Source organism: Harpia harpyja, chromosome 13 (genome assembly GCF_026419915.1).
Source record: "Harpia harpyja isolate bHarHar1 chromosome 13, bHarHar1 primary haplotype, whole genome shotgun sequence".
In the NCBI taxonomy this organism is placed as follows: domain Eukaryota; kingdom Metazoa; phylum Chordata; class Aves; order Accipitriformes; family Accipitridae; genus Harpia; species Harpia harpyja.
The window spans coordinates 31,425,057-31,445,210 of record NC_068952.1 but is presented as its reverse complement, the minus strand read 5'-3'; the positions used below and the strand labels follow the sequence as shown (position 1 = coordinate 31,445,210).

General features: G+C 36.8%; 1 protein-coding gene across 10 annotated transcripts in view; it reads right to left on the bottom strand.

The window, feature by feature from the left end:
* Positions 1-20,154, bottom strand: part of RGS7 (regulator of G protein signaling 7) — a 294,692-nt gene that overhangs the window by 44,503 nt on the left and 230,035 nt on the right. For all 10 annotated transcript variants that reach the window (XM_052805847.1, XM_052805846.1, XM_052805848.1 and 7 more), the window contains 5 exons: positions 18,935-18,999; positions 16,987-17,063; positions 16,766-16,847; positions 1,436-1,510; positions 243-341 (listed from right to left, as the gene is read on the bottom strand). In XM_052805847.1, coding sequence (XP_052661807.1) covers positions 243-341; positions 1,436-1,510; positions 16,766-16,847; positions 16,987-17,063; positions 18,935-18,999 — 398 coding nt within the window. The remainder of the gene's footprint in view (positions 1-242; positions 342-1,435; positions 1,511-16,765; positions 16,848-16,986; positions 17,064-18,934; positions 19,000-20,154) is intronic.

The window sequence follows — 20,154 nt, the reverse complement described above, 5'->3', positions numbered from 1 at the left end:
GTGGCCTGCTGCTAACTGCCTTTAACTGTTTAATGCAAGATACAAAAAATGTGAGGTTTTGTCTCATTAGTTTTAATAGAAGTTACATACCTAAATCCATATATCCTGAAACAAGAAAAAGGTTTACTAAACATTTGCTAGATCTGTTCTGAACAACTTCCCAGTTACGATAATTTTTGGTTTAATACCTACTTTCCTAAAAAGTTCATTTAAAAGTACAGGCTTGTAGTTATTTTTCAAACCTCTTGGTGTAGTTCATCTTCTGTGGGTGGCTTAGTCTCTGGTACTGGTGTGTGGGTAGGGCTGTGACTTCGAATGTCGTTTTGTAAGCCATAGACAGACTACACAAAAAATATGGACAACAAATAGTTGCTTTCAGACAATGCTTTCTACACGTACTCATAGTAACTGTGACGTTTAAGTACAGCGTGCTCAAGAAGTTAGCCAAGATCATCTTTTTCTAAAGAAACTGCAAATAAGCCATGCACTCAGATAAGATTGTGCTTCTGTACCATGGTGTAAAATAAAGACTCCCAAACTCCCACAATTTTATAATGCCATGGAACACAGGATCTACTTTTATTATATCTCTATATTAACAGCATAGTAAACATGGGGGGTGACACTGAAAGGCAGCTATTACAGTAAGTGGAGATGACCAGTAAGAAAAGAAGAAACAGTATCCTGAAAGGCAGACTATCGCAGTCAATTATTCAGATGACACCCAAATTTGGAGTTACTGCTTGGTAAATTACGCTAATCTGGACCTTTCACTACCATAAATAAGCTAAGCTAAAATTTCTCTAAATCCACTTTCCTTTTCAAAACATATTTTTCCACGGGTTGACATGAAAATATACCTCAAAGGAAGTACTTTAAAGTTGGAGTCAATCTACATTATTATGACAACAGGATTTGAAAGAAAGTGTTGTTCCAATCTGTCTATACATCCCGAGAGAACTTACACTGTTCATGTCTGGATCCTAATTTAGATGAAACTAATTTCCTCCACAATTTCTGGTCATCCTTTTGGGGCATAATTGTAAACTAGAGACACCCTTTTCATTAAGACCAGCACAAGAAGAACTATTGTTATAGTTTACACTGCATTTTTAATTTATTTTTTCCTTGATTACTGACAGAAACATTTTAACATTCTTTATTCAATCTACTAAACAACATGAATAACACAGACAAAAATGAATTTTATTTTTGCATTCTCTGTGTATTTCTCCAAAGCCTTTCTTATGTGATAACATTTACTTAGTATTAGCAAATTTGTCAACACTAATTCATTTAAGAGCTTATGAAATAATAACAAAGATTCATGTATTTGTTCTTTGCAGCTGTAAGACAAAATTGTTTTAAGAAACTATGGAACTTCATGCCATAAATTACCTCCACCTCCTGCTTTTGATATAATAACAGTACTTACCTTTCTTGTTTTATGTGGATTTCTCATTCTTGAAGATTTTTTTATATCCACTTCAGTAGTGTTTACGCATCCAGGCTATTAAAAGAAAAAGAAAGGAAAGCACAAAGATAAAAACTGCAAAGGAACTCCATACGATTTTCATTGAGATATTCCTCTTCAGTTTGTAAGGCTAAGAAAATAAATAACCAGAGGCGTATAATAACTTCATGTCCTTATGCAATAGTCCCTAAAACCTAAATAACATATAGTCTAAGGAAGCATCTCAATTACCATTTTGTCTGGCTTATTGTAAGAGAGAATCTTTTGCTATTCAGCCTCGTTTGCTGGACCCTATGATAGTTTTTAGGACAAGTTTTACTCTATATCTTTATGCTGAAAGTACTGAAAGCAATGTACAGAGAAGCAGAAAATATCCAAATGCATATTATAAGACACACTTGCAGCACAGACAGGTACTAAGTCAAATTAAATTGCTATTGGCAGTACTTGGGAATTTTGGAGTGAGACACTGAAGACCACATGCTTAGAGCTCATGACATCATGAATTTGAAATAAAACAAATTCTCAAAATAACAGAAACAAATCATATATTTCTGCTTTGGTTTTGCCAAGGAAGCCGTACAATATGCATTCTAGCTCTAAGAAGCATGGTTGACCTAATGAGACAAAATAAGTAGAATTGCACAATACCCACCTCAGCTGTGAACCCCAGGCTCCCCTCAGGAGCATCTGGATTTGCGTCACCTTTTTTAAAGATGATCTTTTTTAAAAAAAGATGAAAAAAAATTTCCAAAATGGGATTTGGTTTTTCAGAAAATAAAATAAAAAAAAAACCCCAAACCAAAACCAGGCATCAGCAGCCTAACCAGAGGACTGGCAGTCTAAACAGAATGACTCTCAACACATCTGATTTGGCCTTCAAAGACTCATTCTCACAACTCTGTAGCATCCAGAAGGACACGTGTCCTCTAGTTTCTCCTAATTCATCTTCCTTTGACACTTCCCTCTAAGTATGAACTCTGTGCAGAAATCTGTTCTTTACCCATTGCTGGAAACAACTAATAATAAGTGTTATGCTCTGAGGTGAGTTTTACCTACTGATTGACTCACATTTGCCACCGAGAGTGGGAAGTACAAAATCTGCTCTCTAGTGGGAGCAGATATTTGGTTAAAGTAGGTTGGGGGTTTTTTAATGGGAGTAGCTAGATGCAGAATTTACTTGCCAGACAACCAAGCTGGGCTTATTATCACACTGATAATATAAGCTTTGTCTTTTTATCATAATGTAAAATGCTTGATGTGACTGTAAATATTCACAGACAAAAATTTTAAACATTTCTTATATAGGCAGAGCCAAGAAACAAATACATTTCATCAAATAGGCCAATGGTACTTTGCTTCTGGAAAATATTTTAAATAACAGACTGATTTTTTTATCCAGCATGATTTTTAAATTAATAAATAAGTTTTAATTTAAAGTAATAAATTAATTTGTGTATGATCATGTTACATTTGCAGTATAAACAGTTCCTCATCACTAAGAATAAAAATAGGCACTTAGATAATATTCTCAAGACTGCATCTGACATACGTATTGAGCTAGATTTGGGAAGGTACACTTTGTGCCTGTGAACAAAAATGGTAGGTTTTTTAACTCAGAATAACTTGTGATTTGCAAAGACAACGACAGGTTGAAAAATACAAAATTCTGCATGTTGGTCAGTTTAAAGGCAGAAAGAAATTTCACAGGGCAGTATACTGAGGTATAAAGTTAAAAAGAAAACAATGTATCTGCTTTAGGGTTATGGCAGCAGCTGGCAGTGAAGAAGACATGGGCTTTTAACAATATCTACAGCCCTTGAATGCAACCATTTGAATAGCAGGCACACTTACATAAGGGACAAACTGTTATTTGTTTAGTTTAGAGTCATGGTTTGTTAAAAGCATGTCCTAAAAATGGAGGGGGGCGGGGGGGGAAAGGAAAAAAAAAAGGGGCCATAAACCTCATCCGAAGCCTCTTATTTTCTAAGATCTCAAGTCCACCGGCAGTAAATTGGTATGAACAGATCTAGCACCTTGCCCAGGCAACTTACGTGTCAGAGCCGTGCAGATTGATGCAAGGGACACAACAAGAAATTGTGGGCGGTTTTTAGGAATGAAACAAGGGTGAAGCTTTTTGCTGGTTGGAAAGAGACCCAGGCCAGTACTGACCTTCTACAGCATCTAGTGGATTCTTACTGACAGCTGGCTGTTTCAAACCTCTCACGCTGAAGTAAAGCTGCCGTGGCATACTTCATGAGAGGCTGTGAGGGCAGAAACTGGACGAGGGTGGGACTGAAGGGAAGCAGCAGGAAGGTACAGGCAGGGAAGCGTCAGGAAGCTTCAGTGCAAAAGGGAAGGCAGCAAAAGGGTGTATCACTACTCTGACAGCCTGGGGTAACAATAGGAGTTTAAGGCAGATATCACTACTGCTATACAATGCTGCTCTCATAATTTGATTTAAATTATACCACTGAAAGTACCTAATGTAATCAGGGTCAAAATTCATGTTTTCTTCTCAACTGAAGAGTATTTATTAAAATGATACTTGATATGAGATGGGATTTATTGTTTCTCTGGTGCTGCCACACTCAATTTGTCAATTTTTAGGAATAAATATCACACATCTTTTCAATTAAAACAAACACAAAAGCTTGCCTTATTTGAACATCTTGCTGAAATAACACAGAGTCTTTGTGGGAAAACCTTTGCTGGACAACATTTCATTTTATTCATATACCCCCATTAACATAATAACTATCTGTTTGGATACAATTACATCCAGCTGTGTTTTCTTTTTGTGTTGCTTCTTTAACTGGACTACCATAGTTCAAATAGTGAGATGCCTGTCAGAGTGCTCTGCTGCAAGATTCCCATTTAGTGTGTAGTATATAATTTGCATACTAATACTGTAAATAGTTTTCAAACAGATTTCCTGGAAGACTTGAAACTTCTTCTATATGTGTAAATAAAATGCTTATTTCTTTCAGGACTAATATTCTGTATGAAACCAGTTCCCCCCCCACCACACACACACACAGAGGAAAGTCTTGTGACCTTGTTGAAATTGTCATACAGCAAGATCATAACCAGGGTAGAATTTGGCCCTCATCTGTTTTTAACTAGCTGGCTGAAAAACTGTTATGTATTCAAAGGAAACTTAGTTTCTTTTCATCCATTTGTTAGCATGCCCTTATGTCAAAGTACAAATGCCATTGTACTAATTTACAACAAAGGACATGTCAGTCCAGTCATGATAAATTCACTGCTGAGCTAAATGGATGCAGATAAATAATATAAAAACCCACATATAGAAGATTTTTAAATCTCTACTTCACTTATTGGATAATCACATTAGTATGAATTCCAAGCAGCACAACTTTCTATTGATGCTGTCTAGGAGGCTACATAATAGGATTCTGCCAAGAAACACAGTGGAAGGAGGAAGCTGCCTCTGCAAGGAGAGGAGGTCCAAGAACTCCAGATCCAAGAATTTACATGCTTGGATCTGGCTACAGCCAACATTTGAAAACAACAACCACCTGAGAGTATGTTTAGTTAAAAAAAACCCACTCAATATTCATAATCTTTCCCTGAAAACTGTGGCAACAGTGAGTTAATTAATTAAGCCCTTGTAATAGTGCTAACAGTGAATTAATTTCTGACACCTGTAGCAACTCTTCGGAAGAATTTGTTGTTTACATCAAATGGGATCCTTTAGCCATGGTACACTTCCATCCAAATAGTGCAGAATACCTAATATTTATAGTCTGTTTGCTGTACAAAGTTGCACACTCCAAGGCCCCTTTTTATTGCCTGGCCACATAGCCAAAATCAATTACTGTCAACACCTTTTTGTGTAAAAATCTGTTTGCTATGATGTACTTGTACTTCTCTTAAGTGTGAAATCCTCAACAGACAGTAAATTAATGTTTATAATGACATCAGTTTAAGTTTTGATGGTTTTTTCTTTCTTAAAGAATATGGTAATTTAACTGTGAATCTACTTAAGCCAGACTAACCAGAAGTTTTCTTGTATCTCAGACAAATACACCCATTTATGTGGGAGGGGATAAGCTCATGCATTTCAATAGGCTGGGAACTGTCTGTCTGTATCACTGCTCTGTAGAAAATGATCTGAGGGAGAAGCTGAACATGAGTCAGCAGTATATCCTTGCAGCAATGCAGACAAACCACATACCCAGCTGCATTAGCAATAGCATAGCCAGACAGGCAAAGGAAGTGATTATTTCTTTCTACTCGGCATCGTGAGGATACACCTGGAATACCAAGACTAGCTTTGGGCCCCACAAACAACACAAGAAGTATATTCAAAAAGGAAAAGTCCAGTGAAGGAACAGACTTTTTTCTTCTTGCAAAAGGGGACAGCTAACTGTTGTCCTCTGCTGCCTAAAGGGGGCTTGCAGAGCTAGACCTGCTCCAGAGGTGTACCATGAAAGGACAGGAGGCAATAGTCAGAAATTGCAGTAAAGAAAATTCCAGCTAGCTCTAAAGAAATTTTCTTCATAAGAAAAGGGAATAAGTTGCTTAAGAGAGGCTGTGCAATCTCCATCTTTGGTGATTTTCAAAGCTCGTTTAACCAAGGGCCTGGGCAACTTATTCAACTTAGAAGTTAGCACTGCTTTGAGCAGGAGGTTGGACCAGAGGACCTCCAGAGGTCCCTCTCAGCCTACATTTCTATGGTACAGCCTATGATCTTCACAAACTGCAGGGATTGAAATTCAAATAATCCACCTTACAGAACACTCCAATGAAGTATTCACAGCACTGTGAAATTCATCACTCTGCCTTCCCCTCCCCACAAAAGCAGAATGGAAAGACAACACTGGTCTTTGCATCCTTACTGCTGCCTCTGCCCTCTGGCAGCCTGTGGTGTGTACTCAACCCACAGAAACAAACCTTGCAATGATTGAAGGAAATGTAATTTCACAGCCTCTTTAGCTAAAAACGCATAGGTGTTATTTAAAATAATTACCTCGTTTCAATATGCACACCCATAAATTCAGGGTGCATTAAAGCAGTAAATACTTAGGCAGATTGATTCACATCCCTTACACAATTTCATTGCGTTTCAGTGTCAATACACTATGAAATAGATCTTTTTATTTGTTTTGCAAGCATGGGCTAACTTGTTAAGTTTAATTGCAAAATACTAAATTTCAAGATCTCCAGGCTTTCAAAATTTAAACACTATAAATTTAAATCATGGACATGGATACAAAATGACAGATCATCGCTTCCAGTTGGAAAAGATAAAGTCAGATACACAAAGACAAGGTAGAGACTGAAAGCTGTCTTTTACATTATTTGTAACAGCAGACTATCACAAATATAGTAAGCTTAAAGTTTGAAATTTCCTGAGTGTCAAATGTTAGTGTTGCCTTCTGCAACAATCTATTCTGCTATTTCTGTCATTGTTGCTATTTCTGTCACTTTTCTAGGAAAGGAATCTTCTAACCCTCAACAGTCACTATTCATATCACTCCTAAAGTAGGGAAAGGAAACTAATTAGACAGTGAATGATAAGCAGAATACCTGAGTTCATTTTTATTTGTAGTTTTTATATTCCAGTTTACTTGTGTAGCTAGCTGAACTGTGCGTAGTTAAAAAATCAAGGGGAGAATAAGGGCATGAAAGGTTATAAAAAAGAAATGTGGCAAAAAAAAAAATTCCAGCGGTACTCAGCTGAAAAAAAAAAAAAAACCCAAAGGAGTTATTAGCTGGAGGAATACCCAGTTTGACTCTGGTTATGTGGGAAAGTTTATTTTTTCTCATTCAAAGTCTAGCATCAAAGGAGACATTAAATTCCTATATTGAGTAAGTTGTCAGTAATGGCTAAAACCGAGGCTCTCACAAAGAAAAACACAGGTTATATTCTCCTGCAATGCACCAATTTTTCATTTCCCAGAGATGGAAGTTACTGGAGTGTGCAGAACCCGCTAAGGCTTATAAGGAAAAATTGAGGTTTATGTATAGATTAGTTAGATATTTTAGGGTTTTACCTCATTTTACACACTTCAGGGTCAATGAGTAAAAAGGTTTTGCAGTGGAAGCACTGCGCTATTAATGACTTTACTGGTGCAATAGGAAGTCTCAGAGAAACATTTCAAATGTGCTGAGTACAAGTGGTCAGCTCTTTCAACAGGATTGGGAAAACCAGCTGTTATCTTAAGGTCCAGTCAAAGGAGGGCTGTACATTTCCAACCCTTTACAAATTTCAGAAGACTGTTCTGGTGGTTATCTGATAGGATCTGAAAGCTGTTTAAAATGTAGCTCACTTTATAACTATTAGATCAATCAACTTCAACTAAGTGATGAAAAAATAAACTCAGTAGCCATAGTTGCCAGAACCTGCAACTGTGTAGGAATGTGTATTGACACTGCTGCTAGGGGGGATCTCACTGGCCTCTGTCACACCACCCAAGGCAGTAAAGCCAAACCAGTGGTTATGGGGACTGGGCTATGGGAACCACTTCCTTTTCGTTGGAAAAAAATATTGTTACTTACAACAGAAGCACTTAATCATGGGTTTCATTTATGATCAATTAGGTGTACCTAATCTGAAACGCTCTTGTGAACTTTATTAGCCTCTCCAAAAGTCTATGGCTTAATTACAATTTCCCTTCGGTTCAGCAGTTCTTTGAAAATAACTCTGAGAAATCAAGTTTGTAAGCATTGGGACTTGACAACATCGTTAGTCACAAGGTCCCAGTAAATTAGCAGATGTCTGAAGAAAGAGGAAAAATATTATGGTGAGTTTAATTATCAGGATACAAGCGATGGACTTTTTTGAATTTTGCAACTTATGCCCATCTATCACAAATGTACCATAACCCAATAATTACAAACCCCACCGCAGGGTAATGAATACGGTCTTTGTTCCACAGTTGAAAATTGATGATACCGGGTAGTTTTTTTCTTGCTGTATATGTAGTGGCACTGTAAGATTTACAAAAGTATCAAGACTCTATCATGTAATAGAAGGGACCAGCACCAACTTTTCTTCTCTCTACTTGGATTTCCAAGAGTGTGTCCTACACACCTTTTTTTTTTTTTTTTAAATAGTTTCATATTCCCAGCTTCTGCACAACTACTTTTAGCATAACTATCTCTTTGGAAACATGCCTTTTTGATTCAGGTGTGTCACTGACACACAAGCACTATGACTGGACTTCTGGTACCTGCTGTTAAGCTACAGTGCTTTTACAGAGGTCCCACTTGCATTATCGTTCTAATAAGAAGCAAACACAGAAAGAAATATTAGGATTACAGTCCATTATGGCCATGATAACTTTATATATAAATTCTAAGCAGCATGTAAGTTTGATGATGACTTTGTGTACAGCTTCTATCAAGTTTTCACCTCCCTAGAACTCCAGCCCAAACTTCTCTAAAACTAGCTCACAATTTTTCTAGATTTTCCTATGGACTCTTTCTTCTGTTAGAAATTAGCTCATCTGGGAAGTACAGCTATTCCTTCCAATTAACACCTATAAATCATATTTAATGATTAGGAAGCAAATCCCATGATTGTTCTCAAGTATAAATTCTGTAGCAGCATGTTTCAGAATTCATTCCCCAGATGCCTCATAAAGTTGGCAGATATTCAGGGAAAAATTATTAAAACCTGCCTGTTCTAATAAAGCATTAGATATTTTCCCCGATTCCTACAGCCTTTTCATTATGTATCTTAAAAGAGATGTGTTATGCTACTAAATACTATCTTTATGGAATACAATATAGGGTGAGTACAATGTATGGATTCAGTGTGATGCTGGAATAAGCGAATACAACTTGGAACTGGACTTGCATAAAATATCCTCAAATTTGGTTGTAATCCTTAATATGAATCTTTTTTAAAAACTTGTGATACATCTGACAATATGCTGCAAATATCCCTGAATATAGAGATCTACAGTCAAGTAGTATTACGGAAACAAATTAGTCATACACAGTTTAACTGCTAAAACCTCTCTATATCAGCTGAGAATTATGTACAACCTATTGGTTTTTAATTAAGTAAATACAGCTTTTCATTTTTTCTTATTCATTCACTGAACTGGTATTTCAGGCCACAGAATGTTCAGTGTCAAATCTTATTGAACTGCTTCCTTCAAAGGAAGGGATTGTCTTAATTCGTAAGAATTAATAAAAGCTTTGTTAGGATTAAGTGTTCTGTTGAAGGTTTTAGTAGAGAATTATGCAGGCAGCATAGAATGAATTTAAATGCTCAATACATGTCCTTGTTAGCTAATTCCACTTTTGACTCATTAAAGAACAGAGATAAATAATATAAAGTTCCAGGCTTATTTATTAAATTGAAATTAATGAGCAATAAACCTGATTGTACCATCTCTAGAAATATATTGATGCAGAAATAATGAATTCTTGATAAGCTGCAGAGAAAGGCATAAGCATTTAAGCATAAGTTAAACCCACTGTAGATAGCCCCATGTAAAGGACAGAAAACTTGCTATTTGGGCCAATCAGTAAAATCAATAAATGCTTTATTCACGGATTTATTTGAAGATCACCGACTACTATCAAAATAGCAGTAGTTCCACTGTTGTTCTGCAGTGGACTTAATCAAAACATGGCAAGGAGTGCAATTAATGGGTAAAATTAAGATTTGTTTCTCTTGTTTGGACAAGACAAATGAGGTTCAAAGACCATCAGACAACGGAGAGACATATGATCAATTAGTTTGATCAAGCTTTAATTATGTTTGCAGTATGGTAAAACTCAGATGGTTTTCAAACCATGAGATGGAAAGTCTCACTGAGTGTGGAACTTAGGATCACTTAAAATTTCAAAGATTTTCAGCATCTTTCTAAAAAAGGAACCTATGCTGGACCAGTTTCCCATTTATACCTATTTGTCTTCTCAAACTAGAGTTCAGATCTTTTCCCTGAGTAGTATCAGACACACAAGGAATTCCAGTGGCTGTGGAGACCAAGGACCTACTTGAAACAGGAGAAAAAGAGATACAGAGATTTTCAAGAAATATAGTACTAATAAATTAAACCGTAAAATTAATCCATAGGAGATAGAGCATCTTGAACTGTGACAGGGATTCTCATGTTCTCATGTTCATACTTGCTTGTTTAAGGACAGATCTAATGCAAAGCTGGGCTTTCACCTTAAGAGAACAGGATTTTATCATAATGTCTTAAAAAAAAATTCTTTTAGTGGTCTTTGTGTCAGAGAAACATATAATATGCAAAATGCATATGAAAAAGATGTTGAAATTTAATTTTTGAGACAAGTCATACAAAACTAAACTAGAAGCTGTACTAAAGAATATACTACTGCATGGAAGCTATATGCTTAATCCTTTTCAAATTTCTAATTACTCTTAATTTACCATAGACTATTTTAGGTTTGTAGTGACTGGTTTTCAGAACCAGAAATTATTGTACAGAATCTAGATCTACTGTATTTATTCAAGAGGTTCTTCAATAGTATTAATTTTAATTACGGCTGTATTAATGTGATTTTTGTGTATGTGAAGATTCCAGTATTTGCAACACTGTTGCATAAGGAAACCTGTTAAATTTGTCTGGTTTGTTGCCACTATGCTAAATACTCAGAGTCATTATTGCTTTCTCAATTTTTTTCACCCCAAAAGGCAGGAAACTGCTGTTTTACAGATTCCATACAGAAGAATTTAGGTTATTCACTTGAAAAGAAATGACAACAGGAAAGTCTGACTACGCATCTCTGAAAATGTTGATGGCAAATATAGGTAACACTTAGAAATTGATTATCTGCCTTTTGACTTATAAGAAGATCCTTGACAGAATGCTTTGGATTAAAGCAGCAACTTTAATTCCCACAGAAACAAAAATCAATGTATAAACATTGCACTTATTGAAAATATTCCTTATCCTTACTGCTTCAGCTTATTTTCATAGTTGCTACCAGAACTGGGTCTTACTAAAAACCATAACATCATCTCTGTGTCCTTCCACCATCTCATCAGTTAGCTATTTCACAACTAGTGACCTCTTCATAATCCTCAGTTTTAACTTGAGCACTTTCAGTTTGTTGCACTTTTTCCCCATCTGTCCCACCCTTACTCAAGTACCAGACTAAATAACAATGCTAAATAATGTGAATACAAATTCTTCTGTAAAGGTCTTAGTTAGCAGGCTAGCTGTAAGGTTTATAAATATCTGCCTTGAACAGAAGTGAGTATGGATCATAAACATTATAACCATTTTCTGAAAATAAAACATTGTACAAGGCTTTGTTTCATTACCAGAAGTGTAATTATCTGAGACTGACAATTGCTACTTTGGCTGCATTCCCTGTCTGCTGGAGAGGTAACTCTCTTGTAAGGATATATGGTGAAACAGGTGCAAAAGAGGACATGAAAATTCTATGTGGATACATCACTAGAGAAGTTAGATGGCATGATTCACATTCATTTCCTGGAGATGTTTAAAAACTTTCTGAAAATATTATGATAAAGCAGACAGAACTGTTCTTTAGCTAAACAAGTGACTGGCCCAGAAAAGTCTGGGATTTGTAGCGCGTGAAGTGTGAAATGAAGGATTACACCACCTTAGCCAAGTTAAATTCAATTTTTTGCCGAGTCTTTGAGGCTGATCTTGAAGGACAGGATGGAAAAGTTATTAAAAACAAAAGCAATGAGAGAAAAGAAGAGAAAAGAAGAGAAAAGAAGAGAAGAGAAGAGAAGAGAAGAGAAGAGAAGAGAAGAGAAGAGAAGAGAAGAGAAGAGAAGAGAAGGGAAGAGAAAACCCAGAACAAATAACTGCAAGTATCTGCTGCATGACCCTAGACCCTCGGTAATATTACCTACTGGCCCAGATGCTGAGAGTCATGTTCAGACCACAGAAAATGCAATTTTAAAATATAAAGATAAAATGAGATTAATGGAGGTAGAATCTCATAAAACAACTAAATAGAGAGAGAAGCAAACAGTGTTGGATGTGTGACAAGGTTTAAAAAATTTAAAGATTACTGTTTTCCTAGTTTGCTACTAGGAAACAATGGCATGAAACCCCCAAATCCAGAAATCATACATATTTCTGAATTTTACATCATCCGTGAATTATCTTAAACCCACACTTGCCCTTAATGTTGCTGCTGTCCTTACCAGTCATACCCACCCTGGATACTTTGTCTTACTGTATTAAATCACACAAATATTGGTTTTGCTTTTCATAGAATCATTTAGGTTTGAAAAGACCTTTAAGATCATTGAGTCTAACCCTTATCAATATTTGCTATTCAGTTTTTTCACAGAGAAGCAAAATGATCACCATCATTCAACAATCCAGTGGTAGCAATGGGAGCAGAAATCCTGTGGATTGGGTTTAACCAAGCTACGAATGGCAGAATGGAAGAACTGGATCACACCTTGACTCATGCTCATGCTTTATTAAATCACAGTATAACTAAACCATAGCCAGAGTTTAAACTTCGGAGAAGGACACACACCAGTGTAGTCTTCTAGCACATTTTAGAAAGCTGTTGAGTATTTCCCATCTTCGTTTTAAAAACTGCACATAGACCCGTTAAATATGACTGCAATACAACCAATAATCTGACTGATGACAAATGTCAGAAGCATTGGAGAAAATAAGTTTTTTTTCAACTTATTATAGTTAAGAAGTATACAGATGACTTTCAGGAGAAAAGGGTACTTCCCCCATTATCTTCTGAATTAATCTGAATCTCAACAAGTATCCAACAGGCCCTTATTATGCATTTCTTTTAAATTACATTAATGTGTAACTCAGGAAGAAAAGTGAATTGTTTGTAGCAGCAAGACTTCAGCTGTCCTTGCTTGCTACCCAAAAGAGTTAATTTTACAGCAAGCTGTAGCTACTCTGCTCCTACTGTATTTTATGTGGGTTTGAGAATGTTTCAGGGGATTTACTGTTTTAGTACCTGTTTGTCCCTTTTTAACAAGTGTAAGATTATGGGTTTTAAACAGAGATAATAATTCAGGAAAGCTAAGAGTTCTTTTATGAGGACTTTAATCAGGAACATGGCATTTCTTTTCAAACAAGAGCAGCTTCCTAATTTCTTTTGCCTGGAGGGAACTGACTTCCCCGATTTAGCTTGATTTGTTACTGCTTTTTGACTAACGCCCTAATCCTCCTAACCAATTTTCACTCAGTTCCATAGTCTGTTATTGATAGAAGTTTCAAAATCATGAAAATTATATACTTTCTAGGCAGGTGGAAAGAAAAGGAAGGCTTTAAAGATATGTTTACTGTGCCATCAAACAGAGAAATGTGTCACTATATGTGAATAATATTAATTTCAGACCTATGTTAGGTACTGGCTATACCTTAAAAATAATAGCATGGACTTTATCCTAGGTCTGCTGCTCAGGATCTGAAGGGAGTTTATACAGGTCTCCCTGACACACATTTCCATGGTTTTACTATGATTGGTATCTGAACTAGTAAGATTAAAAGTTATTCAGGAAAGTCTCTGCAGGCTGCAGTACCTACGGTTGAAGCTCAGTCACGCTCTTTCTAGCTGCAAGCTACGATATTTCTACATAAAGCAGCAACTGGAATTTACAGAAATGACTGAGATTACACTCCACATTACACTAAAATACACACCAAAATAAAAAATTGAATACATAGTGAAACTGCAATTAAATAAATATTGGAACGGAAACTGATCAGTAAGACATCAAAACTGTTCTCTTAGCTCTCTCTCAAAAGAAAATTGAAGAACAGGTGACTATTTGAAAAGACTTCTCTCCAAATCCACCTTCTCCGGTTCATCTCCAAGCACCACCTCAGTCTGAAAACCTAGGAAAAAGTTGTGGGCACTAGCTAGCCAGCTGATCAAAAGTAATAGCCATGATGACTTTCAAGCATCTGTCTGTCCCTCAGACTATGGCATAAATCTTCTAGGGCTTCTGTAACCAGCTGCAGGATTGACTTTGACTTGGGACCTATGAAATAAAGGTGGGGTTTGAGGCAAATGCTCTTTACACATCAAACCTTCATTCTTTTCCTTTATTTTAAACTTATCACTCACAGTGACGTTTCTGATACCCAAATCATGCTCTTTTTCTGCAGCTACACTCCCTTGGTTTCACTGTCATATAGCTGTTCTTTGTTCATGTCTCCCATTCCTGCAGTGCACTGCTGCACTGTCCTTTTGGACTGATGGCCTGTTTTCCTGTGCTATCCCTCTCATCACCTTGAAGTATCTCTTTTTTGAAACAAAATGGAGATGTAATATTCATAGATTATATTCTATATGTAAAGGTTCTGTACCAGGACTGTAGCCAGGTAGGTAAGAAATAAAGCAACTAGGGACCAGGACACCTGCAAAAAACCCCTGAAAAATATTTATTTACTCACCTAAGCGAAAAAAGCAAATAATGAAATATTTAGTTCTCAAAATTCATTTTCAGTAAAAACAAATTAAATTGGAGTGGATTTTGAACAACATTGCCACTGCCCCTAACATCTGAATTTTGATCAAAAGATGAAAAACTGTAAATAAAAATAAGCATTAACCCCAGGTTCTTATGCAAACTTTACCTAATTTTCCAAAATTAGCTCTCCAGAGTTGCAGCAACATTTCTGTGAGTTTTCTGGTGGCTTTTGGGGGGCTTGAAAAGCCATTAGAAACTGTATTAGTACTAGCATCACCTTCCTCTTTTCAGTCTGTTCCTCTTTTATTTTTTATTCTTTTTAATAGAACCTTCTGGTTTTTACTGTGACAGTAAATTCATAACAATGTTTTCAAAATGAATATTTCACTAAGTAGTAAGAGGAGCTGGTTAGTCAAAGTATGAACCTCTCCATTCTTCTATTTATATCTCCTAAAGTCAGGAGCCTACATTGCTGACTGTAAGCCAGTCTTTTGCCTCCAATATTTCCTAGCTATATCTACAGCCAGATTAAAAACATCTGCTGGACCAGGCAGATTTATCCACAGTTCAGCTAACGCTCTTAATCAGATTCAATTTCCTTTTGTCCTGGTCCCTCTAATTCTCTCCTTATTGTCTGCCTATATCTTAACTTGAAAGTTCAACAATTCGTCTTCTCTGCCAAACCTGGAAATAGCACCTCATTCCGAGATTCAAAACCCTTAGATCAATTTCTGCAGCTAATATAAAAGCTGTCCGCACCTTCAAAGTTTTCAGGTCCATAGAAACTTTCTGTGTCTATTCTATATGTAGCTTCCCTCAACATCAGATGGCAGATTGTTTTCTGTCCTCCTTCCTTATTTTATGCCAGTGACTAGACAATAATGTCCCAGTCTTCTTGCATCTAATGACTGTGGTTTGAATCTTTCACTTCAAATGATTTTTTCTACCTGATCTTCCAAATCCAACCTAAAAATCCATTTCTTCTGCCACTCTTTGAATTCCACAGTCACAAATGCAAGCTGACCATGTCCAATTTTATTTTTTGTTTCAAACTTTCTCACTGTATTCACCTCTTCTACAGGTATCATCAGCTAACTTTACTTCCCCAGAACAATTAGTTTTAGTTAAGTATCTTTTGCTAGTGTCACAGTGGAAGATATAGTCCATATTTAGTAATGATACCAAACTCTGTATGCAGAAAATGAAAGCTTAACTCTAGGTAAGGGAAACAGATATAATTCTGTAGTAAAGCAAAAAAAGTGTGATTACTGAGTTCTCTCAGTTTAATTGGAAGTCTTGTGACATTTGACATTCTTTCTCAAAATTTTAGCTCTCAAAAGTAGTTGGCTATGTAAGACCCCCTTTTTTATCAATTTTGTTTCAGATGGACTTTGACAAGGAACTGAGACAAATCTTGTTTAGACAGTGTATGACTCCCACAGCTCAAAGCCAACAATATCTAACCTTTATGTACATTAAAAATAGCTTGGAAATATGACCAGAGTGAAGTTGAAAGGCTTAGTGAATAAAAAAGCAGATTAAAAAAAAAAAGTCAGATTTATTTAAAAGTATTTTTAGCTATGCTGATAATTTTGGTTGTGTGACTCATACCTTGGGAAACCTTTGAGATAGTAATAGTCAAAGACAGGTATCTTCTGATTCAAGAAATCAGACACAACAAATCTATTCACTGAAAACCCCAAACTGAGTGTACACACATCTGCAGTCTTCAACAGTAGAATGATATAAACTATAGATCCTGCAAAAAAGGGAGGCAGGCCCCAGCCCTACAGCCCTTCTACTTGTTCCCAGGCTACCCCGATGCTCCACAGAGGCTGCCATTTATCAGTGGCCCCGCTCACAGGCAGAGCGGCCCCACCGGCACTCACCACCGGGCGGTGTACGTCCCAGAATGCTCGCTCCTGGCTGTCAAGAATCTTCCTCTCTATCTTGTCTCTCTTCTTGTCGACTCTGCCAATGTTATAGGACATTTAAAAGAAACGGTCTTAATGACAGTAATTTTATACATAGGAAGTGTCCCATCACTTTGCCCTCCCCTTCTCCCTTCAAAAAGCTTTTAAAACCAAAACTCGCCTTCGAAGGAACTTACTTTGCTTGTGCTTCAGCTTGCATAAAAATAAACTCCCATTTCCGAGCAAATGCTCGCTGTAGCCTGGCCAAACTCTCCTGAAAATACATCACAATTTTTGTGGGTTAGGTTGTAAGTTATTTACTATTTAATAGCTTTTAGCTTATCTTTCCCTCTTCCCCTCACCCCCCCAGGTGCAATACAAGTCATGATGACTGTGCCAGTGTAAATATACCTTACTTATCTGATATAAAGTCTTTGCTTGACACCAAAGAAGATGGAATACTAGATCTATCCACTTTTGGATGCCCCAACTATTTTAGTTTTGAAACTCTGATGACACAGGTGCATGCAACCTTCAGCAGAACACGGGATTTCTGAAGCATTTTCATATAGTAGGTGCTGGCTGACTAATTTTGTAATAATACAAAGAAGCATTCTTGTTTTGAAAGTACCAACACGGAAAGATAACAGCCATACTTTCCGCACTGGATGATCCACATGACAATTCCCACCAGTCATCTATACAAATGGTTTGCATTCAACAATGTTGGCTGCCTATCAGTTTATTTGAAATACAACAATAAGAAGCTATCAATATTTTGGTAGTATAGGAATCTTCCAAGACCTCCACAGCTATCCTCATTTTAAAAAAATGCAGACTATAGAGCTTCACTACTGTACAGGAAATGTATATATCCTACAGCCTACTACTAATAACAGGAAGAAGATTTACAAAATCTTAGCAGAATCCTTTCCTCCAGTGATGCTGGAACAGCTTCACTGTCTGTAACAGAGCTTTTCCAATCTCTCCCCCGCCAGCTTAAATGGCAGCAGTATGGAGTCTTAACATGAAGAAGGCTGAGGTTCTTATCTTCCTCTAAAAAGACCCCAGTTACCTTCACGCACTGCTTTTACTGAGACTAAATGAAAAATTGTCTGTAAACTTCCTAACAATAAGCATTGCTTTAACTGTATTTCTATGCATTGCAAATGCACCTCTGTGATATACTTATTGAAAATAAAGACTGCAGAGATTGAAGAGGAGACTTTCTAGAGATCTTGTCAATACCAGTAAAGGCTCTTGTGGATTGTATACTGGAGGTGAATTTTCTAAGGCATGTAAGTATAAAATTATGCATACCCCACAGTGCAGTACACTGAAAAGCAAGCTTGTGCCAGAAGAAGCAATAAAGTGTGTCAGCATGGTGCTGCGGCTGGAGTATTTGGCATGTTGAGAGGCCTGGCTGACTATCCTGCTATCATGTCACAGTAGCACAGCTGGACAGCTTTCAACGCAGAGCTGGGGCTGTTCATGAATTTTATGTTGACATTGTCATGAAAAATTCAGGAGCTTTTGGGGGGATATGGATGGAATTCAAGACATCTCTCTCCTTAGCGAGTGCCATCCTCATCAGCTAATCAAACTCCCTCTTTTTCCGGCTCTTCCTGGCCCCAATTATCTTACCTTGCTTGGGGCACAGCACAACTTTCAGGGAGTGGGAAGTGCCTCTAGTCTGACCCTCTTTGCCTCTCACCTAACTCATGGGACAAGGGCTCAAGCACCAGCATCACTTTAAAGAATGAGATTTATATTTCTACAGCTACCAACTGCTTTTGAAAATGCTGCCAGAGATCCTTCATTCAAACCTTACATGGTGTAGAGTACAATTGCTTTCAAACACTCGTGGTGTATCTGGGATTTGTGACCAGTTATTTCTGATCCTGGCATGATGATCAGAGTGGAGTAAGATTACAGGTGGACCAAAATCTCAATTTTTGCCCAGGTAGCCTTCACTACAGTCTCTCAAACAGCATTTATGACTACTGAGCGCTGTCAGTCCCACATGCTGGCAAAAGTGGATAACTAATAAATTTTCACAAATAATGCCTATAGTTCTCATGCTTAACATTATTCTGCATGCTCATTAGGCCCAGCAGAGATATTTACTTTTCCCCAGGTACTTACAGCTTCATAGTCTGCTAGCTCTAGCCTTGCTTTGTTTTGCATTGTCCGCTTGCAGAGGTAAACGGCTGGAACAGAATAAAATAACACAAATTGCTACTATCTCACAAACACAGCAGACCAGAAATCTTCATCTCTATTTTACTGCTAGCTTTTTTTTGTTTTGATTTCACCCTCTGTCCTGGCTAAACCACGACACCCTCTATGCTAAAAAGCTTTAAATACAGGATCAATGCTACCAGTATTGTAACTAAAATGATGGGTCAGATACAGAGATTCATTAAATAATTATAAAATCCACTTTATGCAACAGACATCATATACAAAATGCATGAGATACTCAGGGTGAGGTTGTTCAATGGCCAGGGAACTAGCACATTAAAGAAAAAATGGCAAAAACATTTTTTAAACTGTGTGTTTAACTCATACTGCATAAGAATTTTATTAGGAACTGCTACTGTATTAGTCAAATAAGTTTGTAAGAACATGTATACAAGGTTTTATTTATTTTTACTTTATATTTAGAAATCACAAAATTTCAACCTAAGATTTTAGCTAAAAATTAATTCTAGATAAAATTCAAGTCTCATACAGATTAGTCTGCTTTAACCAATATTTAAACCAGAAAATAGGAGACCAAAAAATGAAAAAAGTGTATTATGTGTCAGATATAATGAGAAAAAAAAATTCTTTCATTTATTTTCTGGATCCAAAATCCTTCAGCAGAGCTATTCTGTCTCCACCTCATTCAGACAGAGCAGAATCCTAGCTAATAAAATGGAATACTGACAGCTAAATACTGAAAGGATGCAGGGATGAAAATGAAACTTAAGACTACATAAACAGCACAGTGGTTTACATCATATTGCTTGATCCTGAATTCTTTATGCACTCCATTACCCCTGAATGAAGGGGTCCAATAGACTTCATGTAGCAACAAATACTTCACATCAACTCTGAATATTGTACAGCTTCCCCCACCAGTAAGACGGTGAGTGCAGCACAATTCCTTATTGTGCAATATTTACCCACTTCATTACTTCAGAGCACCTTCTCATGTGTGAGATGGAGGAATCTTTTGATCAGTGCAGGTAAGAAAACCTTAACTTATCTGTGGTCTCTACAATCAGCAAAAAGAGCCCATATTTACTGCTTGTGGTGAGGAATGTTCTTGCTTCCTGACTGCCAGCTTGTCCACTACAAGTAAAGAGGAACAACTTCAC